We start from the raw sequence: 24,176 nt of genomic DNA, 5'->3' as shown, positions 1-24,176 counted from the left end.
TAATGGATAGAGCATGGGACTGGGAGTCAGAAGGATCTGGGTTCTAATCCCCCGGCTCTGCAACTTAACTACAGTGTCACCTCCAGAAAGTCACTTCACTTCTCTGGGCCTCAGTAACCTCATCTGTAAAATGGGGATGAAGACTGTGAGCCCCATGTGGGACGGGAACGGTGTCCAACCTGATTAGCTCATATCTACCCCAGCGCTTAGTACAGTGCCCGGCAAGTAGTGCTAAACAAATATCATTAAAAACAAACAAAACCCCCTCCAGTTGTAATGAAAATGGTAACATTCCTCTAGTACCATGGCCCAAATTCCTGTCCAGCAGGCGTAGACACTTGTTGGTGCTTGTAAATGTCCCATTATTGGTGTTAAGGCACAGTTGTTTGAAGGTTTCAGTGGAAATGGCTGAGATCCTAAGAAGACATTTTAGAACTGCCTAAGGTAAACATCATGGCGCTGTCCAAGCTAGACGTCAACTTGCTCAAATCATGCAAAGCTGGGGTCTCTCGGTTGTCTTTCCTTCTTGGGGTTCGTCTGGGTGGTCACCTCTGCCGGGCTGGGGGCTTCAGGGGCACCTTAGAGACGGCTCCCTTAAGTAAAGGAAAAGAAATTGCACATTTTTAAAAAACTCAACCCTGTGGAGGGTAGCACAATCAAGTTTCCCAGCTGAGACTGACTCTTTTTAAAAAAAAATTTTTTTAAAGTGCTTACGATATTCCAAGCACTGTTCTAAGCAATGGGGCAGATTCAAGGTAATCAGGTTGGACACAGTCCCTGTTCCACATGGGGATCACAGTTTTAATCCCCATTTTAGAGATGAGGAAGCTGAGACCCAGAGAAATGAAGTGGCTTGCCCAAGGTCATACACAGCAGAGACAAGATTAGAACCCACCTGCTCTGACTCCCAGGCCCGTGCTCTTTCTGCTAGGCCCAGTGAACCCCCAGCCATTGAGAATGCAGGCAGTTCCACCAGGTATATTTACATTAGTGTCTATCTCTCCCGCTAGGCTGTAAGCTTGTTTTGGGGAGGGAATGTGGCGTGGCTCGGTGGAAAGAGCCCGGCTTTGGGAGTCCGAAGTCATGGGTTTGAATCGCGACTCTGCCACTTGTCAGCTGGGTGACTGTGGGCAAGTCACTTCACTTCTCTGGGCCTCAGTGACCTCATCTGTAAAATGGGGATGAAGACTGTGAGCTTCACGTGGGACAGCCTGATTACCCTGTATCTCCCCCAGCGCTTAGAACAGTGCTTGGCACAAAGTAACCGCTTAACAAATACCAACATTATTATTATTATGAACTCAGTTACATTACAGTCTCCCAAGAGTTCAGTACAGTGCTCTGCACATAGTAAGCGCTCAATAAATACCACAGATTGATGCTATGGGAACCTCTTTATATTGACCCTTGAGGGAAGAAAGAGGTTTTCATTTTCTTGCAAATTACTGGAAATAAAATTAAACACTACATTGATAGGCTCTAGATTGTAAACTTGTTGCAGGCAGGAAGTATATCTACCAACTCTAGTGTATTGTTCCAAGTTCATAGTACAGTGATCAGCCCCTAGTAATCATTTAATAAATATGATTGATTGTTTGATATTCCACTCGCTTGAAAAAGCACCTGCTGTGTAACTATGTCTGCTTATTGGTGTCAAATGAACCAGTCAGAAAGATTTTCAATGGTATTTGGAAAGTGCTTACTATGTGCCCGGGAGTGTACTAAATGCTGGGACAGATACAAGATAATCAGGTTGGACAAAGTCCATGTCCCACATGGGGCTCTCCATTTTACAGATGAGGTAAATGAGGTACAGAGAAGTTAAGTAACTGGTCCAAGGTTACACAGCAGACAAGTGGCAGAGCCAGGATTAGAACTCAGGTCTTCTGACTCCCAGGCCCATGCTCTCTCCACTAAGCCACACAGCTTCTCTCTCTCTCTCTAGAGGTATACTTGTATTTCTATGATGAAAAAGCCTTGCAAATGAACACAAAACATATGCCAGCTCTCAGAGTTGTTTTTTGAAGCCATCTCTCCCAGAAGACTCCCACCCTGGGTGGACTTCCACTATCAATGAATCAATCCATCATTGGTATTTATTGCGTGCTTACGTTGTGCAGAGCACCGTATCAGCACTTGGAAGAGGACAGTTTAACAGAGTTGGTAGACATGTTCCCTACTCAAAATGATCTTACACTCAAGAGGGGTACACAAACATTAATCCCATGATCACTAATGTGTATTTCGGTGTACAGACACCACCCCCCCAAGTTTCACAAGCTGAAAGACAAATTCATTCATTCATTCATTCAATAGTATTTATTGAGAGCTTACTGTGTGCAGAGCACTGTACTAAGCACTTGGAATGTACAATTCGGCAACAAATCAGAAGGGACTGAGGAAGAAAACTGATAACATCCCCTATTACTTACGGACTAACTCGTATACATTTCACTCAATCAATCATTTTTCCTGAACCTATCGTGCATGTAGAGCACTGGACTAAGCACTTGGGAGAATACAATACAGTAGCATTGGTAGATATGATCTCTGCCCTAAAGGAGCTTCTTTCCTACTTGCAATCTAGTGGGGGAGATAGACTTTCAAATAATTTACAAGGTCCTTAAGGGCAGGGATTGTGTCTAGCAAAGCTATTGTACTATTCCAAGTGCTCAGTACAGTGCTTCCCCTCTCAGGGTTGCACCTGGAGAGTTTCCAGTCCTCTACCAGTCACGACGACAAGAGGGAGAGTCAAGCAGAGACCTGCCCATTCCTTTCCTAGCTTGAGCCAGTGGCTAATGAGTGGAAGGCAATCTGCTACAAGTCAAAACTCACCTGTGCTGGGCAGGGGAGGCCTGGGAGAGAGTCAAGGACAGAGATTCAATAAACTTGCATGGAAGGAGGCGATGGTCAACCATTTCTGGATTTTTACTAAGAAAACACTATGGATCCACTACCAGAATGATTGCAGATGGAAGTGGAACATTCTGGGAGAGATGTGCCTATGGCGTCGCTATGGGTCGGACACGACTCGACAGCATAACACAACAACAGTACAGTGCTCTGCACATAGTAGGTTCTCAATACTAACGATAATGTTTTTATAGGCCCTGGGAAGATCCTTTTTCTCTGATAATACACAGGGAGGAAGGGAGTCCAATCCACTAAATCATTCATTAAGGCAAGAGTCTTCTGTACTAAAACCAAATCAAATCAGCTTTCTCTTCCACTTCCCACAAACACTAGTTGTTGGGAGAAATTGGCGAGAGGCTTCATGCCTGCCTGAATCGGCTACCCGAATTGGCACCTGTCTTCTGGGGCCAGTCTCACCTGGGGTTGAGCGGGCTGTGACATTAACGCAGGAGCTTTGGCAGGTGGGATCGGAGGAGGAGCCGAAGTCGGTTTGTTTCCCTGCAAAGAACAGTGGGGTTAGAAATTTGTTCCAGTCACAGACGGATGTTCTCAATTTTTCAGCTACAATTTTTGACCCTTTGGGAGGTCTACATATCAGCTGCCACTCCAGAAACCCAACTGATTCAGGGACAAAGAAGCCCATTGGAGCCTTGAGGGCTTTCTTAAATTTTTTATGGTATTTATTAAGCACTTACTATGTCTGGCAACTGGGGTAGGTACAAAGTAATCAGGTTGGACACAGTCCATGTCCCACATCGGGCTCACAGTCTTAATCCCCATTTTATAGATGAGGGACCTGAGGCACAGAGAAGTGAAGCGACCGGCCCAAAGTCACACAGCAGACCAGTGGTGGAGCTGGGATTAGAACCCAAGTCCTCTGACTCCCAGGCCCAGGCTCTAGCCACTAGGCCACATTGAGCGCTTGTGCACAGCACTGGGGTAGACTCTGATTCAGACACACCTCACTGTACATTGGGACACTGTCAAGTGGGGCCTCAATAGGGGTCTCTTGTGAAGGGCCACCGTGTCCAGGAGCAGAGAAGAGTGCAGAGGGGAGGGATATTCTGAGAGGAAGAGAGAGGAAAGAGAGAGATAAAAAAGAAAGAGGGAGAGGGAAAAAAAGGGGGGGGGAGAGGGAGAAAGAAAGAAAAAAGTGTGAGAAAAAAGAATGAGAGAGAAAAAATAAAGTGAGAGAGGTCCTCTCATTCTTTCCACATCAAGAAGGCTCCTACATTTTGGGATCTGTGCCAGAGCCCAGGTTGTTTTAACAGAGACAGTCGAACCAAACCATTCCATGAAGGCTTGGCTCTCCTCACAAATGGGGTGGACTTTCTGGGCCTCCAGATTTTAAGCTGGGCCCTTCTTGAGGGAGGTGGGTGAAACTGGGGAGAGGAAGTGAGAGGCTCCGGACTAGGAAAATCAGGGGGCCTCTGGCTTTTGAAGAATCTTGTCTTACCGGTTTGTGCTTCAGCTCTGGAAGAGGTTTGTTAGGCGGAGCAGGTCGGATCTAATTCAAGAAAGGAGAATGAGAGAGTTATCACATGTGACCTGTCCCGTAAGTGACTCCCAGGCCACTTTCCCCACTGGGAACTGGAGGTTCCTTGGCTATTTCATTACAGAAGAACAACAGCTTATTTCTACTGCCCTCGTGATTTGCTACTACCCTGTGGGTTAGGTTAACTCTCTTATTCAATGGATAGCAACTGATATCTTTAATCACAGGTGTGCTCATTTATATTTTTTTTCCAGCCTGATTTCCCACAGAAATAGGGTTTCTAAGACCTCAGTGCATTTGATTATAAGCTCCTCTAGGACAGGGACCACAACTTTTACTTTTAACATTATGTTCTCTAGCACCTTGTATAGAGCTCCACATACGCTAGCTACTCAGTCAGTTCTCCGAGTGGGTTAGTGGATAGAGAATGAGCCTAAAAGTCAGAAGGTCATGGGTTCTAATCCGGATCTGCCACTTGTCTGCTGTGTGATCTTGGGCAAGTCACTTCACTTCTCTGGGCCTCCATTACCTCATCTGCAAAATGGGGATTAAGAGTGTGAACCTCATGGGGGACAGGGGCTGTGTGCAACCTGATTAACTTGTATCTACCCCAGGCTTTACAACAGTACTTGTCTAGTACCATAACTTATAACTTATAAGAAGCAGGGTGGCTCAGTGGAAAGAGAGCCCGGGCTTGGAAGTCAGAGGTCATGGGATCAAATCCCAGCTCAGCCACTTGTCAGCTGTATGACTTTGGGCAAGTCACTTAACTTTTCTGTGCCCTAGGTTACCTCATTTGTAAAATGAGGATGAAGACTGTGAGCCCCACGTGGGACAACCTGATCACCTTGTATCTTCCCCAGCACTTAGAACAGTGCTTTGCACACAGTAAGCAACATAATAAGTGCTTTAACAATTACCATAATAATTACTACCAAATGAATGAATGAAGAGCTCTGATCCCTTAATGCCCTCTGATGAAAGCGCTCAGTAAATACTGATTGAATGAACGAATGAAGGAAGGCTCTCTTTGAATCCCATTCGAAAATGGCGTAGCCGATACCTTTCAGATGCACATTGGATTAGTTGTTAAACTGCTGCCATGGATTAAATTGAGCAGGGGTTCTTGCATTGACATATGACGTGGGTCCCCATTTTCCCCCATCGGCACCCCTACAGCCCTCTGGGAGCCTCCTCAAAGCCCAGTTAGACCTCGCCTCATAGAGGTAGGGGTTCACTCCTGACTCCCTCCCACTGGGACCCCCCCACGGGTTAATAGTAATGATAATGATGGTACTTGTTAAGCGCTTGGTGTGTGCCAAGCACTGTTCTAAGCACTGAAGTAGATACAAGTTAATCAGGTTGGACAGAGTCCCTAACCCACATGGGGCTTACACTTTTAATCCCCATTTTATAGATGAGGAAACTGAGGCCCAGATAAGTTAGGTGACTTGTCCAAGGTCACACAGACATGTGGTGGAGCTGGGATTATTATTATAATTATTGAAATAATAATAATAGTACTTGTTAAGCACTTACTATGTGCCAGGCATTATACTAAGCACTGGGGTGGATACGAGCAAATAGACTTGGACCCACTCCCTGTCCCGAGTGGGGCTCACAGTCTCAATCCCCATTTTACAGATGAGGTCACTGAGGCCCAGACAAATGAAGTGATTTGCCCAAGGTCACACAGCAAACGTGGCAGTGCCGGCAATAGAACCCAGGTTCTTCTTACTCCCAGGCCTGTGCTCTAGCCACTAGGTCAAGCTGCTTCTCCAGCCCCCTCAGGGGCTGTGGATCCTGGAACTGCTAAATTTATTTAAGCCCCTGCTTGTTATAAGAGTGCATTCACCTCCTGGTGAACATAGTCCACACAAGAGGAAGAACGGTCCCTGGGGGAATTCTGCTGCTCTGAGCCAATGGCCACCACGGAAAGCAAAGTGGTTACCTGGTTCCCAGGAGGATAGCTGGAGTAAACTGGCAATCTGAAAGGGACATTGGGTCCGGCTGCCGGAGCCTGCAAGAGAGCATATGAGGCCATGATTCCATTCATTCATTCAATTGTATTTATTGAGCCCTTACTGTGTGCAGGGCACTGTACTAAGCACTTGGGAGAGCACAACACAACTGAATTGGTAGACATACTTCCAGCCCACAAGGAGTTTACGATCTGGTGATATACTGCATTAGGCATTTCAGTAACTTTTAATTTTGGTGTTCATTAATCAGTCAAGCGATGGTATTCATTAAGCAACACACCTAATAATAATTATGGTATTTGTAAAGTGCTATGTGCCAAGCACTGTTCTAAGCACCAGCACTGTTTCAACCCACATATTCAATCTGTCACCAAATTGTGTCTGTTCAACCTTCAAAACATTGCTAAAATCCACCCTTTCCTCTTCGTCCGAATTGCTACCATGTGAATCCAAGCACTTTTCCTATCTCAGGTTGATTATTGTATCAGCCTCCTTGCTGACCTCCCAGCCTCCTGTCTCTCCCCACTCCAGTCCATACTTCACTCTGCTGCCCGGATCATTTTTCTACAAAAACGTTCAGTCCAAGTTTTCCCACTCCTCAGCAACCTCCAGTGGTTGATCATCCCACTCTGAATTAAAGAGATACTTCTTACCATAGGCTTTAAAGCATTCAATCCCCTTGCCCTTTCCTATCATTCATTCATTCATTCAATAGTATTTATTGAGCGCTTACTATGTGCAGAGCACTGTACTAAGCGCTTGGGATGAACAAGTCGGCAACAGATAGAGACAGTCCCTGCCGTTTGACGGGCTTACGGTCTAATCGGGGGAGACGGACAGACAAGAACAATGGCACTAAACAGCGTCGAGGGGAAGAACATCTCGTAAAAACAATGGCAACTAAATAGAATCGAGGCGATGTACAATTCATTAACAAAATAAATAGGGTAACGAAAATATATACAGTTGAGCGGACGAGTACAGTGCTGTGGGGATGGGAAGGGAGAGGTGGAGGAGCAGAGGGAAAAGGGGAAAATGAGGCTTTAGCTGCGGAGAGGTAAAGGGGGGATGGCAGAGGGAGTAGAGGGGGAAGAGGAGCTCAGTCTGGGAACGCCTCTTGGAGGAGGTGATTTTTAAGTAGGGTTTTGAAGAGGGAAAGAGAATCAGTTTGGCGGAGGTGAGGAGGGAGGGCGTTCCAGGACCGCGGGAGGACGTGACCCAGGGGTCGACGGCGGGATAGGCGAGACCGAGGGACGGTGAGGAGGTGGGCGGCAGAGGAGCGGAGCGTGCGGGGTGGGCGGTGGAAAGAGAGAAGGGAGGAGAGGTAGGAAGGGGCAAGGTGACGGAGAGCCTCAAAGCCTAGAGTGAGGAGTTTTTGTTTGGAGCGGAGGTCGATAGGCAACCACTGGAGTTGTTTAAGAAGGGGAGTGACATGCCCAGATCGTTTCTGCGGGAAGATGAGCCGGGCAGCGGAGTGAAGAATAGACCGGAGCGGGGCGAGAGAGGAGGAAGGGAGGTCAGAGAGAAGGCTGACACAGTAGTCTAGCCGGGATATAACGAGAGCCCGTAACAGTAAGGTAGCCGTTTGGGTGGAGAGGAAAGGGCGGATCTTGGCGATATCGTAGAGGTGAAACCGGCAGGTCTCGGTAACGGATAGGATGTGTGGGGTGAACGAGAGGGACGAGTCAAGGATGACACCGAGATTGCGGGCCTGCGGGACGGGAAGGATGGTCGTGCCATCCACGGTGATAGAGAAGTCTGGGAGCGGACCGGGTTTGGGAGGGAAGATGAGGAGCTCAGTCTTGCTCATGTTGAGTTTTAGGTGGCGGGCAGACATCCAGGTGGAGACGTCCCGGAGGCGGGAGGAGATGCAAGCCTGAAGGGAGGGGGAGAGGACAGGGGCAGAGATGTAGATCTGCGTGTCATCTGCGTAGAGATGGTAGTCAAAGCCGTGAGAGCGGATGAGTTCACCGAGGGAGTGAGTGTAAATGGAGAACAGAAGAGGGCCGAGAACTGACCCTTGAGGAACTCCAACAGTTAAAGGATGGGAGGGGGAGGAGGCTCCAGCGTAGGAGACCGAGAATGGTCGGCCAGAGAGGTAAGAGGAGAACCGGGAGAGGACAGAGTCCGTGAAGCCGAGGTGAGATAAGGTATGGAGGAGGAGGGGATGGTCGACAGTGTCAAAGGCAGCAGAGAGGTCAAGGAGGATCAGAATGGAGTAGGAGCCATTGGATTTGGCAAGAAGGAGGTCACGGGTGACCTTAGAGAGAGCAGTCTCGGTAGAGCGGAGGGGACAGAAGCCAGATCGGAGGGGGTATAGGAGAGAATGGGAGTTAAGGAATTCTAGGCATCGATTGTAGACGACTCGTTCTAGGATTTTGGAAAGGAAGGGTAGTAGGGAGATAGGACGATAACTGGAGGGGGAAGTGGGGTCAAGAGCGGGTTTTTTTTAGGATGGGGGAGACGTGGGCATGTTTGAAGGCAGAGGGGAAGGAGCCCTTGGAGATTGAGTGGTTAAAAATAGAAGTTAAGGAAGGGAGGAGGGCAGGGGCGACGGTTTTAAGAAGGTGAGAGGGAATGGGGTCCGAGGCGCAGGTGGAGGGGGTGGCACTTGCGAGGAGGGAGGAGATCTCCTCTGAGGATACTGCAGGGAAGGATGGGAAAGTAGGGGAGGGGGTTGGTGGGGGGGAGGGGAGAGGCGGAGGGGTGACTTTGGGGAGCTCAGACCTGATCGTGTTGATTTTCGTGAGGAAATAGGTGGCCAGATCATTGGGGGTGAGAGATGGGGGAGGGGGAGGAACAGGGGGCCTAAGGAGAGAGTTAAAGGTCCGGAACAATCGGCGGGGGTGACGGGCATGGGTGTCGATGAGGGAGGAGAAGAAGCTTTGCCTGGCGGAGGAGAGGGCAGAGTTAAGGCAGGAAAGGATAAATTTGAAGTGTGTGAGGTCGGCTCGGTGCTTGGACTTTCGCCAGCAGCGCTCAGCAGCTCGAGCATAGGAGCGTAGGAGGCGGACGGAGGAGGTGATCCAGAGCTGTGGGTTAGTGGAGCGAGAGAGGCGGAGGGAAAGGGGGGCGAGAGAGTCGAGATGAGTAGAGAGGGTGGAGTTGAGAGCGGAGACCCGCTCGTCGAGAGTGGGAAGAGAGGAGAGGGCGGCAAGGTGAGGAGAGATGCTATTGGAAAGACGGATGGGATCGAGGGAGCGGAGGTCTCTGTGGGGCAGTAGCGAAGATTTGCAGGGGGAGGGAGTGTGAGAGATGAGGCAGGTGAGAAGGTTATGGTCAGAGAGAGGGATTTCTATCAATCAGTTGTATTTAGGGAGAGTACAATATAACAGAATTGGTAAACAAGTTCCCTGCCTACAGTGAGCTAGAGGGGAAGACAGACATTAGTGTAAATAAATTATGGATATGTACGTAAGTGCTGGGGGGCTGAGGGAGGGGTGAATATAGGATGAAATCCAAGTATAAGAGCATGTAGAGAAGGGAGTGAGAGAAGAGGAAATGAGGGCTTAGCTTCTTGGAGGAGGTGTGATTTTAATAAGGCTTTGAAAGCGGGAACAGTGATCATCTGTCGGATATGAAAAGTGAGGGTGTTCCAGGTCAGAGGCAGGACACAAGGGCGAGAGGTCAGTGGTGAAATAGATGAGATGGAGGGTCAGTGAGTAGGTGGGCATTAGAGGAGCCAAGTGTGAGGACTGGGTTATAGTAGGAAATCTGGGAGGTAAAGTAGGAGGGGACAAAGTGATTGAGTGCTTTATAGTTGATGGTAAGGAGTGTCTCTTTGATGCAGTGTTGGAGGGGCAACCACTGGAGGTTGTTGAGGAGTGGGGAAACATGACCTGAATATTTCTGTAGAAAAATGATCCAGGCAGCAGAGTGAAGTATGAACTGAAGTGGGGAGAGACAGGAGGCAGGGAGATCAGCAAGAACGCTGATGCAGTAATTGAGGAGGGATAGGATAAGTGATTGGATTATCGTGGTAGCAATTTGGATGGAGGGGAAATGGCGGATTTTAGTGAAAGTTGAACCGACAGGATTCAGAAATGGATTGAATATGTTGGTTGAATGAGAGAGAGGAGTCAAGGCTAGTGCCAAGGCTTGTGAGACAGGGAGGATGGTAGTGTTGTTTACAGTAACGGGGAGGACAGGGTTTGAGCGGGAAGATGAAGAATTCTGTTCAGTTTAAGTTTGTGGTGTCAGCAGGACATCTGAGTAGAGATGCCCTGAAGGCAGGAGGAAATATGAGACTGCAGAGGAGGGAGATCAGGGCTGGAGATTTGGGAATCACCTGCATAATATGGTAGTTGAATCCATAGGAATGAGTTTCCCAGTGGAATGGGTATAGATGGTGAATAGAAGGGGACCCAGAATTGAGCCTTGAGGGGCCTCCACAGTTAGAGGGCGGGGAGCAGGAGGAATGCGCAGAAGAGACAGAGATTGGTTCGCCAGAGAGATAGGAGGAGAACCCGTGACCTTCTGATTACCAGGCCCATGCTCTATCCACTACGCCATTCTGCTTCTTCAAGATACAGTACAGTGCTCTGACCAGAGTGAGTTCCCTGTCCCACATGGGGCTCACAATCTTAATCCCCATTTTCTATGTGAGATAATGGTGAACTAGAGAAGTGAAGTGACTTGCCCAAGGTCACACAGAAGATGAGTTGCGGGGCTGGGAGGTGAACCCAGATCCTCTGACTTCCAGGCCCAAGCTCTTTTCCCCAGGGCACGCTGCCTCTCACTGAATCTTCCCGAATGACAGCTGGAGCAGCACGGCGTAGCGAATAGAGCACGGGCCTGGAAGTTAGAAGGTCATAGGTTCTAAACCCAGCTCCGCCACTTGTCTGCTGCGTGACCTTAGGCAAGTCACTTGACTTCTCTGAGCCTCAGTTACCTCATCTGTAAAACAGGGATTAAGACTGTGAGCCCCACATGGGACAACCTGATTACCTTGTATCTACCCCAGTGATTAGAATGGTGGTTGGCACATAGTAAGTGCTTAACAAATACCATCATTATTTTATTATTATTTTTATTAATAACAAATACCATAATTATAATTATTATATTATTATTACAAGGGGCTCATCGCCCCGCTGAGACTTACCGCTGGGGGATGTTGGCTGGTAGTAACTGCAACAAAAGCGGTGTTGGAAGTTTTGATGTTGGAGGTGGTGGAGACCAGCGCCGGGGAGCCGATGCTGGACTGCTGGACGGCGCTCTTCGCCGGATCGTTGGTGCTGCCCTCCTGGAACAGTGGGTTCGAAAGGCCAGAGATGGTCTTGGTGGCCATGTTTCTGGAGAAAGGAATTGAACTTGTGAGCCTGATTTCTAAGAAGCCCTATGTAGCCCTGATTTCTAAGAAGCTCATTACAGAACTCTGGCAATCACCAGAAATGCTCTGAAGGAGCTCTCTCTCTCTCTCTCTCCACCCTCTGACTTGGTCAACCATTTCGCCAAAGGTGTGGATAATATTAATATTCTTTCATTCATTCGATTGTATTTATTGAGCGCTTACTGTGTGCAGAGCACTGTACTAAGCGCTTTCAGCATTTCCTATGTTCCAAAGCACTCTATCAAATGTACATGGGTAGAAACAATGCAAGTACTGTGCTCACACAGTAAGCACTCAATAAATACGACTGAATGAACGACTGAATGAATGAAATAATCTTAACCAAACTCATCTTCCCACCCAAACCCTGTTCTCCTCTTGACTATAATCTGTTACCACACCCTGTCAGTTCCGCCTTTGCACCACCACCCATTCCTCTCCATCTAAAATGCTACTATGCTGATCTGCACTTATCATTTTACCCCTTGATTACTGCATCAGCCACCTTGCTGACCTCCTTGCCTCCTGTCTCTCCCTACCTCAGTCCATACTTCACTCTGTGGCTGGGATCATTTTTCTAAAAAAAGTTCATTTCACATCTCCCCCTTCCTCAAGAACCTCCAGTGGTCCACCTCACATCAAATAGAATCTCCTTATCATCGGCTTTAAAGCACTCAATCACCTTGCCCGTACCCCCCAGCCCAGCACACACGCTCAGCTCCGCTAACACCAACGTACTCACTGTACCTCGACCTCATCTATCTCGCCACCGATCCCTCACCCACATCCTGCCTCTGGCCTGGAACTCCTTCCCTCTTCACATATGACAGACCACCATACTCTCCACTTTCAAAGCCCTCCTAATATCTCATCTCCTCCATGAGGTCTTCCCCACCTAACTCCTCATTTCCCCACCCTATTGTCCCTGTTTGCTGTGTCGCCTATACATTTGGCTGTGTACCCCTTAAACACTTTGATTCTCATCCCACCCCCGCCCCCAGCCAAACAGCACCTATGTCCAATTCCTTATACTCTCCACTTGCCTTTTCTGTAATTTATTTTAATATCCATTTCCCTCGCTGGATTTTAAGCTCCTTGGTGGAAGGGATTGTGTCCACCATCTTTATTGTATTGGACTTGAACAGCACCTGACCCAATAGTAAGCGCTTAAGAAATACTTTTTTTTTTTTTTAAAAAAAAGCATTTAGTAGAGAGCTCTGTACACAGTGCGTGCTGAATAAATACCACTGACTGACTGATTGTAACAATGCAGTCAGATTGGATCCATGAGGCGGAGGGGGAGGAGGTGTCCTTGCCCCATTTTAATCAGTCAATCCATCAGTCACATTTCTGGAGTACTTCACTGAGTGCAGAACACTGTACTAAGTGCTTGGGAGAGTACAATATAACAGATGAAGAAACTGAGGCCCTGAGAAGTTAAGGGACTTGCCTAAGGTTACTCAACAGATCAATGGCAGAGCTGTGATTAGAACCTGGACCTCCTGACCCCCCAGGTCTAGCGTTCTTTCCACTAAACCACTTTGCCTCTCTGTTTTACCTCTTTTATGTACCTGTGCAGTAAATATACACACACACACACACACACACACACACACACACACACACACACACACACACTTTATCAGAGTGTTTGGAAGCACTGCATTAATGGAAGCAATAGTAATCAAATAATTGGGGTACTTGTTAGGCATTCACTATGGGTCAAGCACTGTTTTAAGCACTGGGGGAGATACAAGACAATCAGGTCAGACACAGTCCCTGCCTCACACAGGATTGACAATCTAAGTAGGCAGGAGAACAGGTATTTAATCCCCATTTTGCAGATCAGGTAAATGAGGCACAGAGACACTAAGTGACTTGCCCAAGGTCACATACAGCTGGTAAGTGGTAGAACAGGGCTTAGAACCCAGGCCCTCTGACTCCCAGGCCCGTGCTCTTTCCACTAGGCCATGCTGCTCCATTAAGCAAGATCCAGGATCTACAGAAAGGTCAAATCTTGAGTTTGTTTTCCATTCCAGTCCCTTCACTATTCCAGTTCATTCATTCATTCCTTCAATCACATTTATTGAGCGCTTACTGTGTGCACAGCACTGTACTAAGCGCTTGGAAAGTACACTTTGGCAAAAAATACGGACAATCCCTACCCAACAGTCACACAGTCTGGAAGCGGGGAGTCAGACAACAAAACAAAACAAGTAGACAAGCATCAATGGCATCAATATAAATAAATAGAATTATAGATATATACATATCATTAATAAAATAAATATGTACCTATATCCCCAAGTGCTGTGGGGAGGGGAGGGGGTAGAGCAGAGGGAGGAAGTTGGGGCGATGGATAGGGAAGGAGGGGCAGAGGAAAATGGGGGCTCAGTCTGGGAAGGCCTCCTGGAGGAGGTAAGCTTTCAGTTAAAGTGTGTCCAGAAGAGTTGAAGAATCTCTAAAACTCATTCCCAAGCAGGGCAGGGCAAAGCTCTAGGGAAAGAAAGTCCCTTCCATTTTCCGCAACTTAAGCCTCTAAGACCTTCCTCCTCAGTGGTGCTACCTCACAACCTCTCACCCCACCCAGGGACACTTTTCTAGTAATCTCATCTCCAGAGATCCGAGAGGACAGGCCAAAACGCACAAAGACACTGGATTCCACTCGTCCATGCCTAAAAAAATGCCCAAAAAGAATGCATTCTTTCATTTGGTTGTATTTGTTGAGCACTTACTGTGTGCAGAGCACCATATTAAGCACTTGGGAGAGTACAATATAGCAATAGACACATTCCCTTCTCACGGTGGGCTTATAGTCTAGAGGCAGGGGAGGCAGTTGTGAATACAAATAAATAAAATGGCAGAGATGGACATAAGTGCTATGGGGCTGGGAGAGGGGGAAGAGCAAAGGGAACAAATCAGGGTGTCTCAGAAGGGAGTGGGAGAAGAGGAAAGGTGCCTTCAGCCTCCAGAGGTGTCAGGAAGCACCTACACTATCTGAATGGAAACTGGATGAACAGATGGAGTCCCCGATCAGGAAAGACCCAGTGCAGAAGAATGGATTCTAGTGATAGTGGTTTGCCCGGCTCCACTCAGTCTCCCGTCACTGCCTGCCATGTTCCTCTGGACACGTAGGGCACCAATCCATCAATCTGGGGTATTCCTTGAGCACTGACTGTGTGCAGAGCACTACGCTAAGAGGTTGGGAGAATACAATGCATTTGATAGACACGATCCCTGCCCTCGAGAAGCTGAGAGTCGAACGGAACAAGGGAGTAGGTGGGCAAAGGAAACTAAGTGATGAACAAAGAATGTCCTACAAGGATTTAGGATGTGTGGCTTCTTATCTGGGCCACCTCGTCACTGTTTTCTCAGAACTGCAAACATCCGACATTTCTCCCCACCTCTCCTCTTGAGGTCATACGAGTAGTTACATCGGCAACATTAATCTGCCAAGATTCAGCAACACAGCAGAAAGGGGATCTGTCAAAACAACCCACCATGGCCTATGGGAAAGAGCTGAACCTTGGAGTCAGAAGACTAGGCTTCTCATCCCTGTTCTACCACTTGTCTGCTGGGTGACTTTGGGGAAGTCACTTCACTTCTCTGGGTCTCAGTAGCCTCCTCTATAAAATGGGCATTAAATCTCTATTCTCTCTCTTTCTTAGACTATGATCCCCAGGTCGGGCAGGGACTGCGTCTTTTCTGATTATCTTGTCTCCACCCCCAACACTTGGCTCGTAGTAGGCACTTACCAAATCAATCACATTTACTGAGCACTTACTGAGTACAGCGAACCATACTAAGCACCTGGGAGAGTACAATATAACAGAGATGGTAGATAGATTCCCTGCTCATAAAGAGTTTACAGTCCGGAGGGGAAGATGGACATCGGTATCAATAAACGATGGATATACATATGTGCTGTGGGGTTGAGGGAGCGGTGAGAAAAGGGAGCAAATTGCAAATCAAATATTATTATTCACTCATTCATTCAGTGATATTTATTGAGGACTTCCTGCGTGTGGTACTAAGCACTTGGGAGAGTACGATACAGCAATAAATAGACACAGTCCCTGCCCACAACGAGATTATCATCACCATCAGTAGTATCATCTTCATCATCATCATTATCTTCTTTCCCAAAGTTCCTTACCTTTTCTGGAGATTGGGAATGATTTTCTTCCTGAAGAAGATGACCCCGAAAATGATGAATACAGCCACCATGGCCAACACCATCACCAGGATTACCACCACGGTGCTCTTTCCTGCTGTGGAGACATACCAGGTTAGAAGGGGCTCACAGTTTTCTCTTGGAGTCCGGTTTGCCCCACATCCCTTTGGCCTCAGTCCCCTTCTCTAGGCTGCTGGACAATAGAATAGGACCAAAAATGCCCCACAGAAAGCAGATGGGAAGCAGCATGGCCTAGTGGAAAGAGCATGGGCCTAGGAACCAGAGGGCCTGGGTTTTAAACCCGGCTCTGCCACTTGTCTGCTATGTGACCCTGGGCAAGCCACTTCACTTCTCTGTGCCTCAGTTCCCTTAGTGGGATTAAGACTGTGAGCTCCATGTGGGTCCAAACTGATTAGCTCGAATCTATCCCAGCGTTTAGCTCAGTGCCCTGGCACATAGTAAGCGCTTAAAAAAGTACCATAAAAAAAGGAGGGCATATTTGATTCTTGTCCCAGAGCCCAGTAGGAGGAGGGGCCTGGGGGGCTGAAGAAGGCACAGCTTCTGGGTCCAGGATGATACCACCCACCAGGAGATGATTCGATCAGGTCGCAGAGGGCCTTCAACCCTGTCACCCTGCCCCCGACCCCCGCTCTCACCACTCCCAGAAGTCCATAGGAGAGAGGGGTAAGGGGAAGACCAGAATCGCCCATTTCTCCTTATGGCTGTGCCACAATCCTCTTAAGTGTCCTAATCTGTGAGTTCTGGGACAGTATCATCTTAGCTCTGGGCACACTTCTGAATGTGAGAGAGATGCCAAGTAAGAGGCCATTGCTGCCCAACTTTCAAATCAGGAAGGGTCCTCACTACTATGTTGGATACCGCTGATCTACTAGGTCTTCCTCTAAAGAAAGTTGGCCCAACACTGAACCTGCATATGCTTCTGGCCCCATCCCATCTCTTTATGTCTGGAATTTAGTTTCTGGACCCAGGCTAAATCCCGCTTTCCTTGTGGTTAAAGTCTCAGCCCAGAACGCATCTGTTATCAGAGTCCGACTAGCCAATGCTTGGGACTCTTCCGCTTTCTCGGTATCCAGTGGTTTCGGCTCAGGGGTAAATTCTGACTTGGAATGCTCTACATACCCCTCCCCACTGCTCCCCGATGCCCCCAGGGCACACACCACACCCCAAGGCTGTTTCTGGGATAGAGCCTTCACTTTCAGAGTTTCTTCCTAACTGAGGGCTTCGAGATGGTCAGAGTCCAATATGAAAAAGATTGGTGGCTACGTTACACCAGTACGCTGTTTCCTTGTGCAACAGGTTGGTGGTTCCAGGTGTGGACGCGCCTATATTCACACGGAAACCGGTTTGGCCCGAGAAGGCGTTTGGATGAAGTGTACTGTGGACAACAGTCTGTTCGGTGGCAGCCAAAGTGGAAGACACAGTTTGGGCTGAAGATGAAGAGGAAGTGTGTCATGTTACTGCCTCAAGCCTTCAAAGTTCCCCAGGGCCTACTAGAAAATCTGTTTGGTCATGGAAACTATGGTGGCCAAGCCTAGAGGTTTTCTGCTCTCCTGGGCTCCCATTTTCTTTCTTTTTGGACGGAAGATGGAGCGGGGAAAGACGGCTTAAATCAATGATATGAGATACTTGCTTGCATGAGCAGACCACGGAGGAAGCTTAAGGAGCTGGATGGGGGAAGGAGAGAAAAGGGGGAGGGATGAAACGTACTTGGTCTTAGACCTGTTTGCTTCTGGTTACAGAAGGGTGGAGCCCATCCTGCATTGCAGTGACACTCCATTTTGTGGTTGCAAACCTGAAATTGAAGACAAGATAACTGATCATCAGACTGATCCTGGGTTTTCAGAAAACCCAAATGTGTATCCTTAAAGCTCTTCTAGACTTCAGTTCCTTGGGATCGGATCTACCAGCTCCACTGTAATATTAAGAAACACCATGGCATAGGGGGCTTTGGAGTCAGAGATCATGGGTTCGAATCCCGGATCTGCCACTTGACTGTGTGACTGTGGGCAAGTCACTTAACTTCTCTGTGCCTCAGTTACCTCATCTGTAAAATGGGGATTAAGACTGTGAGCCCCACATGGGACAACCTGATCCCCTTGTGTCTACCCCAGCGCTCTGCACATAGTAAGCGCTTAACAAATATGAGAAGCAGCGTGGCACAGTGGGAAGAGCCCGGGCTTGGGAGTCCGAGTTTATGGGTTTGAATCCCTGCTCTGCCACTTGCCAGCTGTGTGACTTTGGGCAAATCACTTCACTTCTCTGTGCCTCAGTCACCTCATCTGTAAAATGGGGATTAAAACTGTGAGCCCCACGTGGGACAACCTGATTTCCTTGTATCCACCAGCACTTAGAACAGTGCTTTGCACAGAGTAAGCGCTTAGCAAATACCACCATTTTTTTTATAGTGGGTGGGTAGAGCATGGGCCCAAGAGTCAGAAAGTCATGGGTTCTAATCCCCGCTCCACCATTTGCCTGTTGTACGATCTAGGGTAAATCACTTCATTTCTCTGGGCCTCAGTTACCTCATCTGTAAAATGGAGATTAAGACTGTGCCACATGGCACTAGAACTGTTTCCAACATGATTTGCTTGAATCCACCTCAGGGTTTAGTACAGTGCTACTAGTATGTCATTAATAATAATGATGGTATTTTTAAAGTGCTTACTTGTTAAGTGCTTTCTAGTGCTTTCCCAGCTCTGCCACTTGGCAGCTGTGTGACTGTGGGCAAGTCACTTCACTTCTCTGTGCCTCAGTTACCTCATCTGTAAAATGGGGATTAACTGTGAGCCTCACGTGGGACAATCTGATTACCCTGTATCTACCCCAGCGCTTAGAACAGTGCTCTGCACATAGTAAGCGCTTAACAAATACCAACATTATTATTATTATTATTTCTATGTGCCAGACACTTTACTAAGTGCCGTGGTGGATACAAGCCAATCGGGTTGGGCACAGTCCCTGACCCACACGGGGTTCACAGTCTCAATCCCCATTTTACAGACGAGGTCACTGAGGCCCAGAGAAGTGAAGTGACCTGCCCAAGATCATGTGCAGACAAGAGGCAGAACGAGGATTAGAACCCATGACCTGCTGACTCCCAGGCCCGTGCTCTATCCACTATGCCATGCTGCTTTCCAAGATCTGGTCTTGGGTGTCTAAAAAATGCAACAGCAGTGATCCTGCCCAAGACCGAGAGAATCTTGAGGAGTCTTTGACCGTCCAGTCAAAATTACGAGCTGGCTTCCTGACAAGAGCAAGCTTCTTTATGGAAAGAATGGAGTACCTTGATTCATTAATTTAAAACGGCTTTATTATTGGCTTAAAAACGCTCAATCAGCTCTCCCCATCTTACCTCAGCTCACTGATCTATTTCAGCCCAGCCCACACACTTAACTCCTCTACCTCCAACATACTCACAGCTCCCCGATTGCAGTTTATCTCGCTACCGACCCCTTTCCCACCTCCTCCCACTAGCCTGGAACTCCCTACCCTTCCATATACGCCAGAACACCACTCTCGCCACCTTCAAAGCATTATTAAGGTCACTTTTCCTCCACCAAGCCTTGCCAGTTAAGTTCTCTTTTCCCTGGCTCCCTCTCCTTTCTGTATCACCTATGCACTTGGATCTGTGACCTTTGGGCACAGAATCAAAGCACTTATGTGACCTTGGGCAAGTCACTTTAGTTCTTTGTGCCTCGGTCTCCACATTCCCTTCCCTCAACAAGTTTACAGGCTCAGCTGGTGCTCTCCTTATGAATTTAAATGAATTTCTTTTTATTTTTAGCTATTTGAATTGTTTTTTCTAGCTCTCTTCAGTGAGAGAGTAGGTAGAAAATCTAAATTTTCAAAAAATTTATCTCTTCCTACATCTCTCCCTAGATTTGCTAGGAAAATTAAGTGTATGAAGAGAGTACAGACTGAAGAAGAGCACATGAAAATTATTTCGCTGGAAAACACCTCTCAAAATAAATCATTTGCATTCCCCTCCCCAGTTACTCTGTCTCTATGTCAATTGGAAGAAGAACAGATCTGATGGTTCCATACATGTGATACGTATGGACTAAATGTTAGATTGAGCTTTCTGTAGAGACAGCCTATCACAGGACATCCTAATTAGAAGCATCCTAGAAGCCACTTCTCTCCCTCTCTGCAGTTTCGCATTTCCTCCTGACTTCAAGACATCGTTACTTGGATATCTTCCCGTCACCTCAAACTTAAACATGTCCAAAACAGAGCTCCTTATCTTCCAACCCAAACCCTGTCCTCCTCTGACTTTCCTTCACTGTAGACAGCACCACCAGCCTTCTTCTTCTTCTTCTTCTTCTTCTCACAAGTCCATAACCTTGGCATTATCTTTGACTCCTCTCTTACATTCAAACCACATCTTCAATCCATCACTATATCCTATCGGACCCACCTTCACAACATTGCTAAAATCAACCCTTTCTTCTCAAACTTGTACCACATTAATCCAGTCACTCATCCTATCCCACCTGCACTACTGCATCAGCCTCCTTGCTAACTTCTCCGTCTCCTGTCTCTCCTCACTTCAGTCCATATTTCACTCTGCTGCCCAGATCATTTTTCTATAAAAATGTTCCAGATGTGTCTCATCACTCCTCACAAAACGCCAGTGGTTGCCCGTCCACCTCCGCATCAAATACTCCTCACCATCGGCTTTAAAGCAGTCAGTCACCTTGCTCCCTGCTACCTCACCTCGCTACTCTCTTACAACAACCCAGTCTGCACACTCTGCTCCTCTAATGTCAACCTTCTCACTGTACCTCAGTCTCTTCTATCTCGCCGCCAATTCCTCACCCATGTCCTGCCACTGGCCTGGAACTCCCTCCCTCCTCAAATATGACAGACAATGATTCTGTCCCACTTCAAAGCCTTTTTGAAGGCCCATACCCTCCAAGAGGTCTTCCCTAAGGCCCCCTCTCCTCTTCTCCCACTTCCTTTTGCATCACCCTGACTTGCTTCCTTTCTTCTCCCCCTCTCCCAGTCTCACAGCACTTATGTACATATCTGTAATTTATTTTCTTTATATTAATGCTTGTCTCCCCCACCCCTAGACTGTAAGCTCGTTGTGGGAAGGGAATGTGTCTGTTTACTATTTTATTGTATTCTCCCAACTGCTTAGTACAGTGCTCTGTACAGAGTAAGCACTCAAAAAATTTGATTGAATGAATGAATGAAACTGGACATCAAATTGGCATGGGCAAGAAAGAGGAGTTGAATGACAAAGGAAATAGTCGAGGTAAAATGCAGAGAGGAGACTAGAGCTCTGGAGAACAAATCAAAGGAGATTTTGAGACCCTAGCAATACTTGAGACTAAAATAAAGGAAGCCCAAAAGCAAAATGGAAGAGAAAGGGAGGAAACTACAGGTGTCGAGAGTATCTGTGAAACAAAAAGTGGCTAATTATCTGAGGATCTATAGATCATTGTAGCCACTCTGAGGAGTTGTAAATACTTAGGAGAGAAAGAGAAAGTTTGGGAGAGTAACAAGAAGACAGCCAGCAGCAAAAGATTAAGGTTTAAAAAAAGGAACATCAGGAAAGCTTTTCTAAGGAGAAGAGTAAACCCTTCTTCAATGGCGCTTAAAATGTAGAGCAGGCCCAGGACTAGGGATGGGCAGTGGAAGACCAAAAATGGCTGTCTGGGATTTTTCCCAGATCTGGTGATCTATAATCTCTCCCTTGAGAGGGAGAAGGGAAGGAAGGAGCTGGGGAGGAAGGAGAGAAGTAAAGGAGGAAGCTCCTACTAGATTGTCAACTCACTGAGGCCAGGGGTTAGGTTGACTTACTCTACTGTACTCTCCCAGGTGTTTAGAACAGTACTCTGCACCCAGTAATTGCTAAATAAATACCACTGATTAGATAGAAGGAGGGAAAAAGGGAAGGAGGGAGAAATGGTGGAAAGAAAGGAGAAAAGAAAGGAGAAAAGGAAAGAAAGAAGAAGAGAAAGAAGCCTTAGGATGAGGGGAGCATCCCTGTCAAAAAAGAACAGAATGGGGATCTTAAAGCATGATCTTAGGGTAGTGTTCCTGTGACCTCGGAAAGAAACCTTGGGGGAAACAGAATCCTGATGAAGGGAGAAACTGGAATCCTACTGGGAAAAACCCCAATCTCTGTCATTCCAACCAAGGCCCAGGTACTGGTCAGGGAAAGAAAGGGTTCTGGGCAAAGCCAGAAGTAGGCTTGGTGAAATTGGCCTTGGCAGCCCCAGCCTATCCCAAATCTAGGTTATGTTACCTACCCCGCGGTTGTTGCACTTGGTAGAACAGTTCCTGGGACCGTAGACCAGCAAGTCCTGGCATCTTCCTTGGTAGCAGACCTACGAGGGGACAGAGAAACAATTAGAACCCCTGACTTTTCAGCCAAATCTGAATCCCACGTTATTTAATGGCTCTCCTTGGGAAGATTCTACACTACATCATCAATCATCACCATCGCCATCAACGTCATCATCATCATCAACCTCATCCCCACAATCACCATCATCACCACCACTATCCCCACTACCACCATCTTCAGCAAGACCATCATCATCCCCACAATCACCACCATCACCACCACCACCATCCCCGCTACTGCCATCTTCTCCAAGACCATCATCATCACCACCATCACTACCATCACCACTACCACCATCTTCAGCAAGGTCATCATCATCCCCACCATCACCACCACCATTCATTCATTCATTCAATTGTATTTATTGAGCACTTGCACCATCCCCGCTACTGCCATCTTCACCAAGGCCATCAACATCATCATCACCACCATCACCACCATCATCATCATCATCACCATCATGACCACTGGCGCATCATCCTCAGCCTCATCCTCATCACCACCACCACCATTACCACCATTGTCAGTTAACACCCACTACCATCATCACCACCACCACCACCATCACCTCCAACATCATCATCATCATCACCATCATCATCACGACTACCACCATCACCACCACCATCTTCATTCATTCATTCATTCAATAGTATTTATTGAGCGCTTACTATGTGCAGAGCACTGTACTAAGCTCTTGGAATGTACAAATCGGTAACAGAGACAGTCCCTGACCTTTGACGGGCTTACAGTCTAATCGGGGGAGACGGACAGACAAAAACAATAGCAATAAATACGATCAAGGGGATGAACATCTCATTAAAACAATAGCAAATAATGGAATCAAGGTGATGTACATCTCATTAACAAAATAAATACGGCTTCAGTATTATCACCACAAACACCACCATCATCATTATCATCAGTCACCATCATCACCACCAGCACATCATCCTAGCCTCATCCTCATCACCACCACCATCACCAGTATCATCACCACCACAACCATCACTATCATCAGTTATCACCAATATTATCACCACCACTACCACCATCTTCACTAACACCATCACCACCACCATCATCCTCACCACCACCATCATTCATTCATTCATTTGTATTTGTTGAGCATTTACTCTTTGCAGAGCACTGAACTAAGCGCTTGGAAAGTACAATTCAGCAAGAAATAGAGACAAACCCTGCCCAACAACAGGCTCATAATCTCAAAGGGGGGGAGACAGACAACCAAACAAGAAAACAGGCATCAATAGCATCCATATGAATCATCACCATCATCATCATCATCACCAGTATCATCACCTCTACAACCATCACTATCATCGGTTATCACCATTATTATCATTCACCATTATCATCACCACTATCATCACCACCATCATCAATACCAACTCAATTCAACTGTATTTACTGAGCGCTGTAGAGCACTGTACTAAGCACTTGGGAAAGGACAATACATCAATAAACATGCATATTCCCTGGCCACAACGACCACCACTATCACCTCTACCACCATTGTCAGTTATTACCACTACAATCATCACCACCATCACCATTACTACCATCACAACCTCTGCCACCCCCCCCATCACTGTCCTTACCAGCACCACCATCAACAATCATCACCATTATTTTATCATCAGTATTTTTTATGGTATTTTTTTAAGTGCTTACTATGTGCTAGGCCCCGTACTAAGCGCTGCGGTAGATACAAGCTAATCGGTTTGGCCACAGTCCCTGTCCCACAAGGGGCTCACTATCACCATCCCCATTTTACAAATGTGGGAACTGAGGCCCAGAGAAGTGAAGTGACTGGCTCACGATCACACAGCAGACAAATGGCGGAGCCGGGATAAGAACCCATGTCCTTCTGACATTCAGGC

The 24,176-nt window shown here is 47.2% G+C and overlaps 1 protein-coding gene and 1 non-coding gene across 3 annotated transcripts in view; one reads left to right on the top strand and one right to left on the bottom strand.

The window, feature by feature from the left end:
- Window positions 1–193: 193 nt before the first annotated feature.
- The window catches only part of ADAM8 (ADAM metallopeptidase domain 8), an 87,860-nt gene continuing 63,877 nt past the window's right edge, over window positions 194–24,176 (bottom strand). Inside the window, exons 17-24 of one of the 2 annotated variants that reach the window (XM_029058999.2) lie at window positions 22,178–22,255; window positions 17,625–17,709; window positions 15,879–15,993; window positions 11,495–11,684; window positions 6,360–6,428; window positions 4,370–4,420; window positions 3,331–3,411; window positions 194–593 (exon numbers count right to left, since the gene is read on the bottom strand). In XM_029058999.2, coding sequence (XP_028914832.1) covers window positions 546–593; window positions 3,331–3,411; window positions 4,370–4,420; window positions 6,360–6,428; window positions 11,495–11,684; window positions 15,879–15,993; window positions 17,625–17,709; window positions 22,178–22,255 — 717 coding nt within the window. In that variant the 3' untranslated portion in view covers window positions 194–545. The remainder of the gene's footprint in view (window positions 594–3,330; window positions 3,412–4,369; window positions 4,421–6,359; window positions 6,429–11,494; window positions 11,685–15,878; window positions 15,994–17,624; window positions 17,710–22,177; window positions 22,256–24,176) is intronic. The other variant, XM_029059001.2, reaches the window with a different exon arrangement.
- On the top strand, window positions 2,687–2,825 carry LOC114810474. The gene has a single exon (XR_003758173.1). It is a non-coding gene; the product is annotated as a small nucleolar RNA SNORA7 (small nucleolar RNA).

This window comes from Ornithorhynchus anatinus, chromosome 3 (assembly GCF_004115215.2).
Source record: "Ornithorhynchus anatinus isolate Pmale09 chromosome 3, mOrnAna1.pri.v4, whole genome shotgun sequence".
NCBI classification, from domain to species: Eukaryota; Metazoa; Chordata; class Mammalia; order Monotremata; family Ornithorhynchidae; genus Ornithorhynchus; species Ornithorhynchus anatinus.
This window is presented reverse-complemented; position numbering and strand designations above follow the sequence as displayed.